The sequence below is a fragment of the Sturnus vulgaris genome, chromosome 9 (assembly GCF_052056855.1).
Source record: "Sturnus vulgaris isolate bStuVul1 chromosome 9, bStuVul1.hap1, whole genome shotgun sequence".
NCBI classification, from domain to species: Eukaryota; Metazoa; Chordata; class Aves; order Passeriformes; family Sturnidae; genus Sturnus; species Sturnus vulgaris.
This window is the reverse complement of record NC_142251.1, coordinates 7,329,490-7,349,068: the sequence shown is the minus strand read 5'-3', so window position 1 is coordinate 7,349,068 and position 19,579 is coordinate 7,329,490. Positions and strand designations below refer to the sequence as shown.

The following is a 19,579-nucleotide window of genomic DNA, read 5'->3' as shown; positions in this document are numbered from 1 at the left end:
GCTCCCAGTCTGCTATCTTAGTGTGTTCAACTTGAGATAGCAATGGCCAGATTTGCAGGGCAGCAAAACTGGCATCTCTGGGGCCAAAACCAGCAGATGGATTTTCCAAACAAACTCATGAAAGCTCATTGGAGCCGACTGTGGTTGGAAACATGGCAAGTGGCCACAAAATGCTAGGTGCTGAGTAAAATTCTGAAACTTTTCTGTTCCTACTCAGCTGTCACTAGAGAGATCTGTGCCACTGACAGTCCATCCCCAGCCCACTCTTCCCTAAAGATAAGAACTTTCTGAAAATAAGCCCTGCAGAGGTCAAGATGGAAAGGATTTTGGAGACAATCAGTGTTGCTGGTCAGTTCAGAATTGCAGCCCTGAGTGCTCTCACTTCTGCTGTTTTCTTTTCCTCCAAACAAGTAAGCACAGAAAGGAGCACACAAAGTGTTCCACAAGCTGTAGCTGATTCTCAGAACTTCACAGGATTACCTGGAGAGGGTAAAATGTGGCATTGAATTTTGCCTGTTAAAATTGTCAGAAAAAAAAAAAAAAAAAAAGACAGTTAAGCATTTTGTGAAGACAAGTCTAGTTCCTGCTTTAAAATTCTCTGGATACTTTATTCTACCCAAAACCTGATCCTGTCTGATAAGCCAAAAAAAAAAAAAAAAAAAAAAGCAAAACCACCAAAACCAATTAAACATTACTAAACAGACATGAGTAGATGATGAGACCATGCAAATGATCTTGCTACAAAAGACGACCTAGGTCATATTCATGTAATCTTGTTCTGATAAAATTGTTTTCTAACATGCCTCAAGACTTGTTCTGATGCTTTGGCAGTTTAACAGCTGGAAACTCCAAGGAACCAAACAGTTTGACCCTTTCTCTTATTTGTTGGATGCAGCAATTTCTGGCCTCAGGACTCATTTTGATGCTACTGAATTGGATTTTTGGACTTTAGGAAAAGACACAGAACAAGGAAAAAACCCACTAGATTCCAGCCTGGGTGTTTGAGGCAGCAGCAGGCTGCTTGAGCACTGGATCAGAGCAGCAGCAGGGTGTTGGTGGCACCATTTCCCCCGTTCCACTGCAGCTCTGAGTGCAGGGACTCGTGCTCTCTGCAGCTCTGGATGTTCTCTGGAACATTGGGTCAATCCCTCCCATTATTTCATGGTCTCTGCCTTTCCTGTTCCTTGCAGCAATGGGATACCCACAAGCTTCAAAGGAGCAGACTAATTTAGAAGAGCAGAATGAGGCCAGGGCTGGATTTGTCTGGTAAAAAGTGCAAACGTGCACAGAGGGAAGCAGACTGCCTCCTGCCCTCTGCAGTGATGAGCCCAAATCTCAGCCCCTTAATTACCCTGATGGCTGATGCTCCTTGCTTAACCACAAACCCAGGCCCAGGGGCATTGTGCAGTTCTCCAGTGAACTGATGCAACAGCAAAGACCTGTGGAATTGGCTTGAAAGAACCTGTCAGGCTGACAAAGAGAGGAGGTATTGGCAGGAGCACACAGCTGCTGCTGCAGGATTGCCTGAAGGGTTCCTAAATTCAGTGCACAGCACAGACTGAGTGGGTGGCTTTGTTGGCTGGCTTTCCTTTCTTTAATTTTCTTAATATGCTGTAAGGAGCTTGGAGCTCTCTTTGCATCAAAATGAGCCTACCAATACCCCCTGGATAATGCCTCTTTTCCTCCTGGGGAAAAACAAAAGGGTTCCTGGAGAAACACTGCAAGGATCAGATGATCTTGTTTCATTAATGAATTACTTGGGATTTATCAGAATCATTCTCAAGATGTTACCTCAGAATATGATGTGCTTGGTCATTATTATTCAAAGTCTGTCCTTCCCATGAGTGTGAGTCCCCCAGTCAGCTCGAAAAATATTCACTGCATTACAGCCCTCCATTTTTACAGAATTAGCTAATATTAAATACATCTAGGATTTCAGCCTTAGAGTTGAACAGAAATATGCAGAAGATTCCACTTTCCCTGATGTGCAAGAGAAGAGACAACCCAGAATAGAGGCTTGATTGAAAAGAGGGGGGAAATGAACACAAGAGGAGTAAAATCCAGAATGCATGAACCAGAGTCAAGCAGGCATGTACCCTGGCAGAATTAACTCAGGCATCACTGCACTGCTTCCTGCTATCCTCATCAACTCACTTAAAACACCAGACTTTTCACCATGGCCCCGAAGGGGAATTTCAGCTGTCCACCAACAGCTCACACAGCACCAGCAAGGAGGTAAAAAACCAAAAACAGAAAATCACTTCATTCTCCGGTTTGCTATTTAGAGCTGTAAGGGTCTTGCAGGGGAAATAGAGAAACTGCATCATTATTGCAGTGTTGCTGCTTTAGCCAGGACCACACTCATCTCCCCAGAGCCTGGAAGATGACTGCTTTCTTCCCCATCATGACAACTGCAGACCTGGAGGTCAGAAACCTTTCCAGGGCCAGCAAGAAGACTGCACCACAAGTGTAAATTTTCCAGAGATGCCTGCACCGGGGAAAAGATTCCCAGTAGAGCTATAAAAGTGATAAAAATAAACTTTGATGGACACAAGGAGGACTAAGGAGACTTACTTCTACCTGGGAAACCACTAAAAGTTGCAAGGAATAGCCAAAGAAGATGAACCTTCTCCTTTCAGGCTTTTTGTTGAATTGTCTCCCCAGACTCAGAGCCTTTCCTATATGACCAGAGTTACCTTTTCATAACCTGGCAGCAGGTGCCTTTCTTTGGGAATCAGGAGCCTTTGGGATTTGAGTTCAACAAAGGTGGGCACTGGGAGCAGAGGGCTGGACTCGTTTTACCCAACACCTCCTCTGGGTCTGTCCCAGATGCTGCTCTGCAGGGCCAGCAAACAAAGCAGAGCTGCACTGAGCTCTTGCAGCATTAACTGTGCTCTCAACTAGAGCTACAGAGGCCTGAAGATGGATAGATTAGCCCAAGCAAAGAATGTGCTGTAAGCTGAGAAGGCAAAAGGTGCATTTCTCTGGAGGCAGACGGAGAATACATTTACATATGAAAATCTCATACACAGTGAAAAAGGGAAAGGGCATTACATAAATAACGCAAGGGAAGAAATGAAAAATATGTATTTTTAAACACATTCTAAAAATGGTTTCCAGCATCTGCAAACACGTTGCTCAGCCAAGCAAAGACCCAGAGGCAACAGGCTTGAGTCAGGCAGGCACACACACACAGACCAGAGGGGCTCTGCAGAACATCACTCATTCACACCTCTCCTTTCCAGTCCCCAGCACCCTACAGGTGAAGGGGATGTATTGGGGGTATCTCTTTTAATTTACCTTTATCTTCAATGAGCTGTAGACATTTGCTGCTGGCCACATCACAAATGGGCTCCTCAGCCAGACAGACTCCTGGTGCCACCCACTGTCAGGGTGAAAGTGGAATATGTATTGCTGGGAAGGAGCAAGAGCACCCTGGGTGCCCTCATGGGTGATGTGGTGCCCTGATGCTCTGGATCTCAAGAGGACACAGGTACAGGACTCCAAGCAAAACTGGGATATGGGAAAGGAATTCTTTCTTGTGCTCAGAACTTTAATCCACTCAGCTAAAGAGAAGAGCTGAGGTGTCCCCTCCTCAGGACTGAACCCCAGCTGTTCATTTCTACAGGAGATGTGGCTTTGCCATTCTTATGTGGCACATCCATACATTCCCCAGATCCAAACAATGGCCTGGCAGGAACCTGCACAGCCATTTGCCCTCATTTCCCCTGCGGGGATGAACGAAGAGATCACTTTGTAGCTCTTGATACACGAGAACTTACACTAAGCCAGCTGTAATGGCACCTTTTGGCTGCTTCATTGATTTCCACTTTACTGGGTTTGCAGGTTATACTGCTTCACTTTTATAGGATTTTCCTGTCCCTCTGTTCAAATTGACTGAAAAGGTACAAGGCAGTTTCTTCTTTTCCCAGAGAGGCAAAGGCACCTGCCAGGCTCCAGTGGCAAAGCAGGGCACAAAGTCTGCAGGCACTGAGCAAGGCTGGTATCACCACTAAGACAGCAGCTGTAAAATGGACAACCATCAGATTCCAGAGCCAGAGAGAGAGAATCCTGTTAATGAAGAGCTGTTTTACACTCTCCTGTGGTTAATTTCTGGGTATGAGAAGGGCAAGAGTGGCACAGCTTCCTCAGAGGTGGCTACCTGTCCCCTGGAGCCAGTGGGAGCTTCCTCCCTGCTCTGGGTTTGTCTCTCAAAGGTATCCAAAATTACCACATGAGCAAAACCAGACTAAAGCAGATCTGTATCCATTTCCCCCTTGGCAGATGGTATCAAGGTAGTAGAGGCTGAGCTGTTCTAATCAGTGTCAAAGGATAGTTAAAACCAAAATGAACCATGGAAGTCCATTTGCACAGCAAAGTCTGTGGCTTCAGTTTTGACAGGAAAGTAAAGCAGGGACTGTATTCAACATCTGAACTATTTCTGGGGGAAAAAAAAAAAGAGTGATCTATTAAACAAAACCTAATCCTCAGGGAAAATGTGATGGCCAAGCAAATTCTGGATGCATCTGAACTTCCTCCCCTTGACTCAGAGATGAAAGTTGTGTATCTGCAAGTTGCTTTCAGTGGTACTGGAGGGGATTTGTTGGATAGCTGCTTGCACTAGGCTCCAGCAGGAAAAAGCTTTTTTCCCTGTGGTTTATTTTTTTGTCTTATAGAAGAATAAAAAAATGACCATGTCTCTACATGAAGAAAGAAATTGCAAAATCTCTGCTCTGCCCCTCGTCAGTGGAGAGGGATCTGTTCTTTTATTTACGCTGCATGACATCCAGGCAAGAAAAAGCTCCACAGAAATAAATTAGGGTCACTCTCTGTCAGTGCAGATGTGCTCCTGGCTGTTAAGCAGCAGAATATGGCATAAGCCCCTACCTTCACTACAGAGAAAATTTTGCTGTGAAAATGGAGATGCATTGCAGATCCTAAAGGTGATGGTAATTACCACTGGAAAGGGAATAATCAGCAAAATTCCCTCACATGAGTAGGACCACCACAAACAACTGACATATCTCCTTGTGAAGAAGTGAAATTCTCCAGGAGGGTATAAAAGTATATATTTCCATCTGAGGACCATGAGGGAGAAAAGTCAGAAGGATATATATTTCAGGAGGCCTCCAAGGATTGAGGGGGTTTGTTGTTGCTGTTTTAGGAAGAAGCAGCCAAAAAACCCTGCCATTTCCTAAAGAATTCTGTTTGGAGACAGTCTTATTGCAAAATCATCTTTGAAGCATATTAAACTAAGAAGGCATAAGATGCTCCTGTTCCAGAATAAGAATTACTGGAGAAATGTTCTATTGCACTCCACATTCACAGTCTGCCTCAGATGCAAATGAAATCTCAAGTGCCAGCAAGCCCCAGACAGAAGCTCTCCCCAAGCACTTTGCAATGATGGGTTTAAACTCTGGCAGCACTGTGACCACACCAGCTGATGTCAAGGTGCTATTTCCCTCATATCCTTGCCATTAGGAGCATTGCCAGGAAGAAGAATCAGAGTTCATGTGGAACCAGGGGTGAGGACTGTCTAACTTTCTACCTTGAACAGTCAGATTGAATTTTAAGATCTTAAAGGTAAACTTAACTTTAATGAACAGCCCCTTTTACTGCATGAAGGAGCCAGGCTTGAGAAGGGAGAGGTGCCACTCTGGGCAAACTGAGATCCCAGTGATCTGCTGGCTCCAGGGCAAGCAACCCTCCTGCAGGGAATTTGGGGTGCAGGTCCAACAGGCTTCCAGCTCTGTTCCCTGCTTCTCCCAAGAAATGAGTGACACACCCAGCTTTGGAGAGATGGCACCAGGACCAAGGCTGGGTCACAGCATTTTCCAGCTCTACTCTTGACTCTTTGGCAGATCAGGTCCCATTTGATGGAAGGCAGGTAAAGCTCACGGAGGCTGAATGGCTTCTCCTGTACCTGGGAATTAGGCACCCTCCTGTTCTCCCTTTGCTCTTATGACACCAAGCACAAATATTTCTAAGGGAACAAGACACTGAGCTGATCAGTGTTGTACTAAAATCATCACAGCAGTTCAACTTTAATAACCATGAAAATTGAAAACTCTCAGTGATGCTCCTTTTGGGTAGGTGGAGGCCGTGGTGAACCAGAACTTGCCCTGTTGTCACTGTCTGTGTCACACCTGCTCTGTAATCACCCAAAGATTTGGCTTATGCTAATATATATAATAATATATCATATATCATATATCATATATGATATATCATATATCATATATCATATATCATATATCATATATAAATAATAATATATAATATATTAATATAATATATTATATTAATAGACATTATTAATAATATAATATATTATTAGTAAGAATATAATTATTAATAAATAATAGAATGTAATGAATTATAATATATTAATAAAATATAACTATAATGAAATTATATATTATATATTATATATTATATATTATATATTATATATTATATATTATATATTATATATTATATATTATATATTATATATTATATTATGTATTATAATATATAATCTAAAACATGCTAATAATATAAAGCACGCCCATCTTTTTAAAGTTTTGCCTACACACTGCACAACTGGCTGAAAATTTTAAAGTAAACTGTGATAATTTTGAACAAAATTTCACATAACAAGACCTACAGACTTTTTCTTTCCTCCTCTTTTAACTTATCACAGATATTTGCCTTTCTTTGTTCTTTGCCTTCCCCACCACATTTTTTTCCATCAGTGATAAAGTGATTAAAAAGTAGAGAAACAAGAAAAACACAATAGAGAGAAAGGGAAAATAGCAGAAAAATAAGTGAGTTTGTATGAAATGTATAATACTCTGAAAACCTGTGGCATTAGGGAAAAAAAATACAAATTAATTATTTTTCATCCATCTCCAATTATCTTCTACATTTAGCAGCAGCAAAGACTCAATCCATAACCTCCAAGTCAGAGCACAGGTACCAGGAGTGTGTTACCATTTGCAGAACATGCAACAAGTGATTTGACCCTTGGACTAACACTATAGGGCACATCTGGAAATTGCCACTTAGGGGGGACATCAGTCACTAAGGAACCAACCTTCCTGGCAAAAGTGACTTTTTAGAGAGCTCTTTGCCACTGTTCAAAGCTCCCCTAAATTTACCCTCTCTGCCTACAAAGTGTTTAACAGAAGTTTGCACCTGCATTAGGTCTCAGCTAAGCAATGTGTGCCTACATTTCTTCTTCGGTAAAATTAAGCAGAACTGGTAATGAACATGCCCCATTACCCTTTCCTTCCACCCTCAGAGTGCAGAGAAGCCAGACTGCATTGAAAGAGCAAAGCCAACCTCCACAGGGCTGTTGTTGGGGCAGAAGCCTCTTTTCATCCCCAGCCCCTGCCTCTTGCCCTCCAAACAAGCTTTGTACCATTTTCTCTATAATCTGGAGAAGGCAGGGTGACATGGCTCTTATAAACACATGCACGATGCAACAGGCACCCGAGGAGCATCTGAGCAATCTGTGCAGGGGCAGAGGGAAAATTTAATCTCAGTGCCCTCGTGTCAAAGAAAAGTTTGCAGCAGCCAAATCCCAGTCACTCGTGAATGCTGGCTCCTCAGAGCAAAGCAGAAGGAGCAGGAAGGTAAGTGCAGGGCACCTCAGAGACAAAAGGACTGAAAACAAAATGAAAACAAAACAAAACAAAAAAAAATCAATTCAGCTGAACCCAGCCAGGGCAGGCAAAGAACAAAGGGTCAGAAGACAAAGCTGGAAACAATAGACCAGCAAGATTAATATCAGTTGTGAGGAAGAGCTGGGGCACTGCTGGAGGAGAATGGAAAGGGCTTAAATTATAAAAACTAGAAGAGACTCCTAATTGTGAATCCTGACCTGCAGCTTGAGCAGCACAGCTCTCACACACTGCAGGACTGACTGAAAGGGCTTTATTTAACTTTGATTCCTTGATGGCAATGATGGTCACTTATCAAAGTGGGGTTTTTTGTCATTAACAGAGCCATGCAAATGAGACCTAAGACAACCCCAAATTTCTTGTGGTTTTTACATCTTGGTCCTGAGTTTTGCATATTTTTTCCTGCCTTGGCCCAGAGAAGATCTGGTACCTGGGGGTAATACTGCTCCCTAAAAGTGTAAGACTTGTTGCCCATGACCACACAGAGCAATAAACACAGAAAATTACCTTGATAACTGGGCAGACATGGATAAGCACCTTCTGAATCCACTCGGGCTGCAATTTTTAGTGGGAAAAACAGGCCATATTAAGGAAAGCCAAGTGATCATGAAGTCCAGGTGAATCAATATTTTCTCTTTTTCCTATCCTCAGACATCAGCAAAGTGCCACAGTGTGTACAACTATGATGTGCTTTGCCCTAGAGGGAGGTTGGTAGAGCTGGGAGGAAATAATCTTTAAGCCAATGTTATCCAAAAGTATGAGCAGTCAAGAAACATTGCAAAACCAGGATGTCCAAGAGATTAATTGGCCAATCTCACATGACGACAAAACAAATTTGCCTGCTGTTCTACAGTGAAGCCTTTCTCAATTCTCCCCCTTGAAAACCAAGGGCTCCTTTAGCTCTGTGATTACTGTAAAGAGGATTTGTTAAGCAGAGGTATTCAAAGGCCTGCTCTGGGCAAAGGGCAAGCCAAATCAAACAAAGCCACTTGATATTTCTCAGCTGCACAGGCAAAGCTGACCTTGCTGTCCCAGGGATGAGGAGTTACTGGAAGCAGGAAGATGAGCACACAGGGCTGGGCTGTAGAGGGGTGAGCCTGCCTGACCAGAACAACTTTCTGTTCCTGCTGCTCCAGATGGAGCAGAAGAGTAGGGAGAGCAACCTCTGCTGTTGGTGGAGAGAGATGTTTTATCCACAGAACTGCCACAGGTGACACAGCTCCTCCCTTGGGCACAGCTCAGGTTCCCAAAATTCTGGGAATTTCTCTGCTGTTGCAAACAGCAACACCCAGCCAATGCAGAGTCTCCCTCCACACCCTGCCACAATCACACCTTCTCTTCTCTGCAGGAGTTCCAGAAAACACACATTGTAAGGGAGTGAATTACATAACTCCACAGTCAGAGAAATTTAAACTCATCATAAATTTCCTGCAGCTCAGGAACCCAGGTGTATAACCCCTCGTACCTGCCTGACACCACAGTGAATTGATTCAAAGCCTGTGGTATCTTGTAACAGCCAATGTCACACGGGGTAGCAGGAATTCCTCTAATGCCTATTTACATCAACATGACTTTAAAAGGAGCTTTTAGTTCCATTACTCCGATATGGATGTCTTATTATTCTCAGAACAACCTTTCTCTCTCCTGGGATCCTTCACGCTAAAGTCTCATCCAGGAGATATACCAGGGACAGACAATGGTGTTTTTCATGTTGCTTTAGAAGTCAGGAGAGTGTATTTCCCTTTGTATTGAAGCTGAGGAGCTATGCACTTAAAAAATTCTTGGTGGGAAGGATGAATGCAATTTTACAACTTTAACAGCGTTCTACAGCTCATTTTATGTTTGGGCTATTGAATTCTGTTGCCTTTGTTTGCTTCATTTGGTTTTCTGAACTCCTGTAAAAGAGACCACGAACTGCAGCCCCTGCTCATCATGTTCCCTCACTGCTCCTAAAGTACAGGAGTGCTCCCATCCTCTCCTGACGTTGTCTGGATGCAGAACACCATTCACTTTGTGGAAAGATTCTACTCTTCTTTTGACCAAGAGCAGTCACCCCTAGGGTGGAGCTCTGCACTAGGGGATGCATTTTCCTATGGACTGCAGCCAGAAAAGATTTGCATAGGATACATTAAATATTGAAAGGGAATGGAAGCTTTGTGTCTTTGAGGTGGTAAGAGAGTATCAAAAATACCCTTAAAGTGAAGTTTCTGTGTTGCTCAGTTCTCTTCTTAGCAATGCAGCCCACAAAGAGAAACACTGGAAGAGGCTCCCAAAAAAGGCACTGCTGAAGCAGAGAGCACTCAGTCCTTGGTTGCACGGCCATGGCAGAGCCCCCTCCTGCACCCAGAGATGCCTTACAAGCACATCCAAAGAAGAACTGCACACTAAGCCTTTACACATATGGAGGCATTCACTTGGAGTCTAGAAGTAGCCAGGACAGCAGAAGTGTTTGCTTCCATTCTCTTTCATTTGGCACAGAAGACAGAAGTGAGACTTGACAGTAATGTAACAAACATGCATTTATAGGATTCCTATTCCCTATGGAATCATATTTTGTTTCCTCCTCTGGTAGGAAACATAGCTTGGAAACGAAGATGAATTGGCTTGCTAGACAGAAGAATAAAACAGATAAAGTGAGATGCAAGCCATGCATTTATTCAGATGCACATTCAGTCTGATAGGAAATCTGGCAGATGATGTCCCCAAGCTTCTGAGGAGCCAGTCATTGCCACCACAGGAATTCCCAGGTGCTTTTTTCTCCAGTACAGCTGCTGTTACCAAAAGCATCTTATACCGATGGCTACAGAACTCAATTTCTTCCCCTCAGGAGAAATTTATGCCCTGGAGATGGCTAAGCAAGGTCATCACCTCTGGCACTTCAGAAAGGTTCTTTTCACATGTAAAGACTGAATTTACACTTGCATGTAAAACATGTCCTGGCCTTCAGTTACTATCACTTATGTTCTAATGCTCAAAAGACTTATGCTTAACAAAAGAAACAGAAAAGCAGCTTTCCACTGTGACAGTATATTCCTCCTCTTTCTTCATAAGAAAGGACAGAGTTTGGATAAAATTCCAAGTAGAAGACCAAGCTTCAAAAGGACCTTTTTCACACTTATGACTGTGTTTCCCACAATAAATAAAAGACACAAATCCCAAATAAATAACAAAACAAAACAAACAAACTCCATAACACAAGGGAAAAAGCCCCACCCAAGTCACATTTATTCTATTTCAGCAACTTCAGTCTCCTACTAACTCCTTCAAGTTTCCTGCAGGATCAAATTCAAAGAATTTGAAGGCATTGCCTCCACAAAATGAACTAGAAAACAGTTTTAAGAGGCCACTTTGGAATCTCTCCAGGACTTAAATCCTTCATAGATCCTAGAGCATCCTGGTGAAACAGAGAGCAAGCTCAATTACCCTCTGGCCCAGTGAGTTATAGTGCAACATCAGAACTTGAGAGACAGCTGCTGGGAGACTTGTTTTTGGGCAGTCTGTTGCCTGCTATTCCATTCTTTAAACTTAGAATCAAAATTTGTACACGTTTTCAGATTTTTTTTTCCCTGCCCTCTGCAGGCAAGAGGGTGAGGGTTAAAACCAGAGACGAAGAATGCAAACAGAAAATCAAGAGACCTTGCCCAGTGTAATCTGTTTCTTCATTTCATATCATCTGATTTAAACTGAAGCAAGAGGGAGCATTCATTTAAGCAGCTATGAAGAAAAAAAGATTGATTGAAAAGTAATTTTTGCTCCGTTTCTTATGGAAAAAAGTCCCAGGAATCTGTTTTTCCTATATTTTCTTTTTAATGGCTGTTCCCTTTTCAGCCCATAAGATTCAAGGTCAGCTCCAGGTCAAATTACACTGAGCCTGAGATGCTCAGCAACTTCAAAACCAGCTGTGGGATTCCTCTCTCTCCTGTATTGCACTGGGATCCCATTCTGGAATCCCAGTCTGAAAACCCTATTACAGGCTTAGGGTACAAATTTTCATTTCTGCATTTAGATGGCACGGTGGATGCCACACTGGCAAATCAACAAATGACATCCTACTAATATAACGTGCTAAATCAATAAGTAAAATACATCTCTTGGTACATCTAGACTTGTGTAACCTTGGAATTACTGACTGCTGGCAAAAGCCAGAGCATACAGGATGAACTTAAACATAGGAGTGTCCCCTACAACTTTCCATGTATGTGAATAATGAGGGACAGTTTTTCTCTCACAAAGAAAATAAAATCTAGCAAACATAAGAAAGAAAATAATCTGAGAAAACTGGAGGCTAGAAACACTCCTATTGCCAGATCTTGGATAAAATCCAAGCCTTTTGAAAGCTGCCTTATGGCCAGTGCTTAGAGGGTAGGGGTTTGCACAGATTTTACACACATTAGTGCACACAGTCAGTTTATTTTCCTTTACAGTAAAGTATGGGAGAGAAAACAGCACATATTTTCTTAAATGAAAATACTGCAGAGGAGAAAAACGAGGAACAGTACCTAAGAAAGGGAAATAATTTAAACCCACAACTTCAGAAAAATCCCTCAGAAATCTGAACAGCCCAAGAGAGATGAGTTCAGGCTGCAAGATGAATTTTCACTTCTTTGTGCTCACTGCAAAAGCCTTCCAGGAGCAGCAGTGATTCCAGTTGGTTACAAAATGCTCTATAAGAGCAAAGTGAAAATAAATCACCTTAATTTTGGACCCTACTCCTACTTATTCATCCCTAAAAGTGGTACAAACATCCAAGCTCATGGTGACCATCACCATCTGAGGAGGAGAAGACCACCCTACCTTTGGATGTGAATGGTACTCATGTGAACATTCTGAATATATTCTCTGATGACTGGGTCTCCATTTCCAGCCCTGAGCTCCACCACCAGCAGTTAACCACCACCAGGAAAACTTCCTAAAAAGGCTAACCAATGTACTGACTCTTAAAAGACCAAAACAGAAACAAAAGGTTCTTAATCCATCTTTTTATGAAGAGGCCCTCCAGGGTTTTGTCTGCCTTTTAAGGAGCTGAGCTGCAGCTCGGCAGCTGTGCCATGTGTGAAATATTACAGCATTTGTTTGTAGCTGCTGGATGAGGTGCCTGATGATTCTGAGGAGGTCTGGCTACTGCTGCAAGCACTCCACAGTTGGAAGGTGACAGAAATGTGCATCCAAGTTTAAAATACTTGCACATTTGCAGGAATGAAGGGCATTTGTATCCAAAACTCAGTTTTCAGTGGATTCTTCACAGTAGAATATGAAGAAGAATGACAGAGAAACCATTTTGAACAGAGAGACGACAAGTTGTTTTTTGTTTTTTTTTCCCCTCCCCACAGGAACACGAAATCGTTGCTTAGATTCATAATATGTGGGTAAAGTGGAGGACAAAGGATCAAAAGACAGGCACAAGCATCTCCTAATGTATTAAAGCTACAAAACTTCTCAGGGACCTTGACTAGTCAAAAGAAAGAAGACTGTAATAGGGGGTTGTAATAGGCAGCTTCTGTGAGGCCCCAGGAAGCTTCTGTTTGGAGTATACAGCTAAAAATCCCTCAGCAGAGAGAAGGCCAAAGAGAACAGTAAGGGAACTGGCCAGCTCAATGACAGGTAGAAAAATGAGTAAGGAGTCAGATATTATCTTCAGGCTTTAAAGAAGACAGTGACTGAACTGAATAAAACCAAAGATCAATGGGAAAAAATGGAAAACAAAAAATATAAAGCTTCTAGCTCATTCTCCATTCCCCTATGGACTGATTCTCCAAGCTTGGGCAGTCACAGTTCTGGTCTTCCATCCATGAGATGCTGCTGCTGGCTCCTGAGGAATCTTTGGGATCAGTTTCCAGAACTTAATACTCCAGGTGGTGAGCATGATCAAACATTCTCTCCACCAAGAAAAAAAATAACCCTGACATGTTCCATATGCACTGAGCTGGCATCTGGATATAAAATCTGCAACACCTAACTATGCCAAAAAGCTTCCTGAGACTCCAGAAATAAAATTCCTAAGTGTGCCCTCAACTTGACTGCCAGAGGAATCTTTTTTATCCCTTCTTTTGATCCTCCCACACAAAAGTTTCCAAAGATGGAGCAAGCACCCAATTTCACATTTGGCAGCACTAGAAACAATGCTGCAATGGCCTTGAAATGTTTGACATTTCTACTTGTCTGGATGCTAATTCTGCACACGGGGCAGGGGCTCAGTGCAGATCCAGTGCCTGTGGATCCAGACACTCCCAAAGGAGTCAAGCATGAGTTATAACTGCAGCCACAGCAGTTTTTCATGTGCTTCTCCAAAACTGATACCTTGATACCTTCCTTGCTATTTTTCTTATATTTCCTGGTTTTTTAAAAATTTTGGTTTTGTTTTCTTTGTTTGTTTTTTGCTTTTTTCCTTACAAAGCACAAAGTTTCTGAGACAATCAGGGCATGACTTCTATCTAGCTGTTTCATCAGACTAAGCATGCCACCCGCTTTTACACATCGTTTTGTTTGGGGTTTTTTGATTATTTCTCTTTTGAATAAACTCTCCATTATCAAAATAAAATAACATCATTTACAAAGCACCACCTCAGCAGCATGCCTCAGCTTTCATTTCACAGGGCTATGCCAGCAGCCACAAACAAAATCAAAGCAGCCAATTAAAAATCCATATTCATTAACAAACATCATGTGTGCTGTAATGCCCTGCACTGACTGTGGCACAGCAGGAGATGGGGAACTCGCTGAGTTTTCCTGCTCTCAGTCTGAAGCATCGTTTTATTAGAGGAAGGGTTTTACCTTTGCTACTCCAGGCCAGCAAGGAGAGTGTCCTGCAAGCCCAGGGGGCTGGGGCAGCAGAAGGGGCACTGCTGATGTTTTGCCTCAGAGAGATGCCAGGCACAGCACCTGGCCAGGATGAGGAGCACACAGAGAACACCATGGATATGTGCCAGACCCTCCCCACAGAGGTCTTTGGGTACCAGCAGGGCCAATGGCAACCGAGTCTGTGGCATCATGAGCACACAACATAATAAACTCTGCATATGCTTGATTGATGCAACTCATCGGCTCAGCAGGGCCAGGTCCAAGCTGCTGCAGAGAATTACCAAATTGCCCTGGCTCCAGGGGAGCTATTTTGATTTACACCATCAACACTTCACTGCTGCAGACAGTCACATGCAGAAGTACAACATTTCAGACCTATACAATGAAGTTATATGAAGGCGTGCCAGGGTTATTTATTTATTTGTACCCGCAAGCCTGAGATTTACAACTCTTTATAAATACAAGCTGGGCAATTTGCTTTCTATTTTTAGCAGGAATGCTTTGTGCAGGAAACAGCTGTCAGCCACTGGGAGCTGTGTTCCTCAGAGCAGCAGCTTCAGACAAAGAGAAGCCTCTTAGAATTCAACTGGAGAACTAGGGTCACTGCTTTGTGATGGAAAAGAAGCTGGAGATAGTACACAGCAAGAAAATAATAAGCAGTTAACAGAATAAACCCACGAAAAATGGGCTGGAAAAGCTCTGAGAAAAGGACCTTTACACAAATATATTGCATATGAGTGTGACTGTCTCATTCTTCCCAAATTGCTTCAGAGCCTGATTCTGTCCAATTCTGACCAAGTCCAGCAAACATTCACAAGACTTGGAGACAATCTATTCCTGTGGCCTCAAGGAGGACAAGCTGCTGGGTATTAGATGGGAGATTCTGCTGATATCCTCACTGTGGGAAAATCTGTCACATCATTTTCAGAGCCACAGCCATCCACATGGAGGATCAGCAGGAGATCAGGTCCCACCAGATGTGCCCCCTCGGTGCAGACTCTCACCTTGGCAGACGAAGGAAGAGGGTGTTTCCCCAGGATGGACCCGTGCAGTGATGAACACCACTTTCTGTTCAGCCCCTGGACGCAGGTTTGCTGCAGCAGAAAAGGGCAGGGGAAGAGGGGAAATAAAGAGAAATGAAGATCATTAAACTGTGCCCCAGATGTAGAAGCACACAATTGTTAATTTTTAAAGCATATCCTTTCACTAAGATTGGTCACACGTTATAAACAAGGACAATCCCTGACCAGAGGCAGCGTCACCAGGTCTCCTTCCCAGGCTGCACAAGGGCTGCAAGACTAATGACATGCAGCCAAACCTGCAACAACAAATTTAGCTCTCTTTTTAAACCCCAAGATTTACTGCAGCGAGTTTAACTGCACTGTAATTGTGCTCTCACTCGTGGTAAATGTCCCCCTGGGCCACAGGAATGGCAGTGGGGCTCCAGTCAAGGTAAAGCCAATTGCACCCTGCACTACACTTGGTGCAAGCCTTAACAGTGCCAGGCAATGGCAAAGTGCTACAAATTGTATTTATTAGGCTTTGCTTTGGAGGATTTAGAGGTGATTTTTAAAAAATCTGTTAAGTGTTTGGGACTGCATCTGTTCAACTGAAAGAAAAGCTAAAAAAAAAAAACTAAAAAAAAAGTATAGAAAAGAGACCAAGATTAAATCCAGGAACCTTCTCCAGCGAGGGCATGAAAATGTGCTGTTTCCTCTTCAAATTACAGATAGGTGAAGGGCAGATTTAGATCCCAACTATGCTGAATTTAACATGGTTAATCCCTCAGTTTTGAAACTACACCACTTTGGTCACCTGTTTCAGCCATAAACTACATGGGTCAACCACAATCCTATCTTTGTTTGTGCTGTGACTGCATTTAATAAACAGCAAATGAAAATTATGCTCTTTCAAAATGGGTTCTGGGAATTTTAAAGACTATAGGAGGTCAGGACCTCAGTTAGATGTCTTATCTCAACCTGAACTCACACAGCAGGGGTAATGCTCAACACAGCAGGCTCCAATTGCTAGAGATAGTTTAAATCTTTGTTTTGAAGTAAAAAGTTTACAGACTGGAAACTAAATCCAAGCTCCTTTTTCCCCCCCTATTTTAATTAGGTAGATGTATTGCACATTTATCCAAAGTCACACTTTTGTTTTCAAATATGTGTGAGAGTCCTCAAGACCATACCTTAGTTAAATTGTTTTAATTTTTAAAATTCTTAGAAATGCTCCATTTTCCCCATGGCAAATCACACCTTACAGAACCATAGGAATAATCAATACATTTTTTGCCATTCTCAAGAGACAATTGCAGCAGGTTTCTTCTTTTATTTCCTTAGCATCTCAAAGTCCTGCAGCTGCTCTCCCTATAACTCAGCCATTCATTTGTTCTTTCTTACACCAGCTTCACCATTATCTGATGTTTTTGAACCCCAGAAGCAAAGAAATATAAGAAAGAAAGTCTCTGCCAAACCCAGCAGCTGGTGGAGTCAATTCTCTTGGCAGAAGAAAAGTGGGAGGCAGCAAAAAGGAGCACAACCCCATCAGCTAGAAGTCGATGACCATCCCACAACATTTGCATTAACATTAAGTAGCGTGGGAGGAAGGACGTAAATCAGCAAACCAACTTTAAAGAACAAAAGGAGAAGGCTGGGATCACTTTTGCAAGAGGAGATGAGTTTTCCTCCCCTCTTGGAAAACCAGCATTGCATTAAAGGGACTGTGGCTCAGCACAGATGTGATGCTCAGCAACATGACTGCCACTCTTTGGATCTGGAACTGCACTGGTTAGGAATCTTTTGGACAGAGGATTGGTTTGGGGTGTTTCTTGGCTTTGGCTTTGTTTGTTTTCAATTACAAAACTGTTGTTATTTGTGCTTCATAACACTTATTAGAATCATTATTATAATCAATAATTTTCACTATGCAAGTCTATTTTAATTGGCAATAAATTAAAATCCCCACAAGTCAAGTCTGCTTTGCTCACAATGGCAATTAGTAAATGATAGCCCTGTCTTTCTCTTGACCCATGAGCTTTTCCTTTTTATTTTCTCCTCCTGTCCTGGATAAGAGAGAGCAGCTGTGTGGGCATCTGGCTGCTAACCAAGGTTAACCCACTGAACAACTACAAAACATCATTTCATTTTTAAATTTAAATGTTACATTAGAAATACATCCTATTTTCTACTTCAGGATTGAAAAGATCAATCAAAATTAAGAAGAGTAGAAGTGTTTAGTTTTGCTTAGTAGATGCCAAAAGCACTTAAGGAAAATGACAGAAAGGCACACACCATTTAGCCACAGCTTGGAGATTTGTGGAGATGCAAAGAAATCTGTTGTGGTGCCACTTTTACCCTTCTGAACACCATAGCAGTGAATCTTAGAAACAAAACTCTTTGACAAAACAGGTTTTCTTGGAAAGAAAGGAAAGAAAAGTAGACGTGTCTGGAATGGTTCCTTTTACATTTTCTGTTCTGGGAAGTATCTTGAAGGTTGAAATGAACATTTTCTCTTCCCTTTGAAGGCTACCAAGATCATCATCATGGATAATATTTGCCTATTTGCCTTGATTTGTGACTGAGAGATAAACAATCTGTCACTGTGTGTTAACCCTGGTGTCCTGCTACTCACCCACGGCCATCCTGCCTCTGCTCAGAGGAGAATTCCCTCAAGCAAAGCTGTGAAGGTCTGAGATGCTATTCAGAGCAATCAACACCAACCTCGACATCTATTCTGGCTCTCCAGAAACCACAGTAGTGATAAACACCAAATAAATTTCATACTGGAAAGAAACTCAATGAGCTGCAAGCAAGCAGCTCAGATCTCTCACTCTGAGTATCACTTGTGCTGTTTGGCCCTCAACCCATGTACTTTCCCCTCTAAAGCTTTGGCATATTCAAGCCAATCACTTAAAACAACCCCACTGGCAACACTCCCTCAGTTCTCACCCAGGAGACTGCAATTTCTACTCCTGGTTGCTTATTATGCTACTACAACTAGAGCAGGGTCGCACAGAAAACATTTTCTACTTACAAAGAGAGATCAAATTCTAAACCTTTACAGGAAGGCAGCAAATTCACTCAGCCATTTTCATTCAATTTTCATTTTTATGCTATTATAAAAACATGAAAATGACTGTGTTTGTATATAGCAGTTTAATGATAAGTATCTAGAAAATTTCAAACAGAAATATAAAATTTATGGAATTTCATTTGCACCAGCAAGATGAAGTACTATAATAGAACTGAGGTAGAACATCACTCCTCAACATCCAGGATCTTTTCTGCTACCTTGTCAGACCAGAATCAGACTGAGGATTTGTGGTTTCTTTAGGTCTTGCAGCCATGATGTAGCTAATGATTCTAGTTCAGAAATTAGCACTAAGGATGAGAGGTCTGACCCTAGAAGTCTGGTCCAGAAAGCCTTTTAGGCTGGTGCTCATCAGGAGAACTTGGGAGTGAATTTTACTCCTTTGCAGAGGACTTCAAAATTGAGGAAGGCACTAGAAAAATCTTGTCATCTCTGGAAGACCAGAAGACTCTAATACATGGGAATCCATCATCCTAAGAACTTAGGGCAAAATAAGGATTTGATTGAAATACCCACATATATTTTAATGAAACATTATCCACTACAAATGAATTCCATATTGTCATCTTGTCTCAGGTACTTTACAATATGAGGTGGGCTGTTGCCATCATTTTTTTAATGCAAAACCCTGTGAGTTAAAGACTCCACAGAGGAAATAAAAACAGCTCTATTGCATTACACTGCTCTGTGCCACCTCGGCTCGTTTGTGTCCAGCAGAGCTGGAACATCTGTGTGGAAAGTGAACACCCGAGTGCCTCGTCCACCACATTAACCTGCTTTACCAAATCAAATCCAAGCAGCATTTACTGCACACTGTTTTTCCCTGAGAGACCAGATCAGCACCTAATCCCATTTATTTTTGCTCCTTCTGGCCACAAATGTCATTTCAGGTAGAGCACGCATCTCAGCAATGCAAGAGTGCAAAGGAACAGGATTTTTGGTCACTACCAAACCCCACTGGACTTGGTGAGGTCACATTGTCTTTCTTGCCTTCTTATAGTTGGCTTGAGCAGTACAAAGAA

At 42.3% G+C, this 19,579-nt stretch overlaps 1 protein-coding gene across 3 annotated transcripts in view; it reads right to left on the bottom strand.

The window, feature by feature from the left end:
• The window catches only part of BEND5 (BEN domain containing 5), an 875,016-nt gene that overhangs the window by 189,218 nt on the left and 666,219 nt on the right, over positions 1–19,579 (bottom strand). For all 3 annotated transcript variants that reach the window (XM_014870680.2, XM_088169741.1, XM_088169740.1), the window contains exon 7: positions 15,470–15,559. In XM_014870680.2, the coding sequence (XP_014726166.2) occupies positions 15,470–15,559 (90 nt within the window). The remainder of the gene's footprint in view (positions 1–15,469; positions 15,560–19,579) is intronic.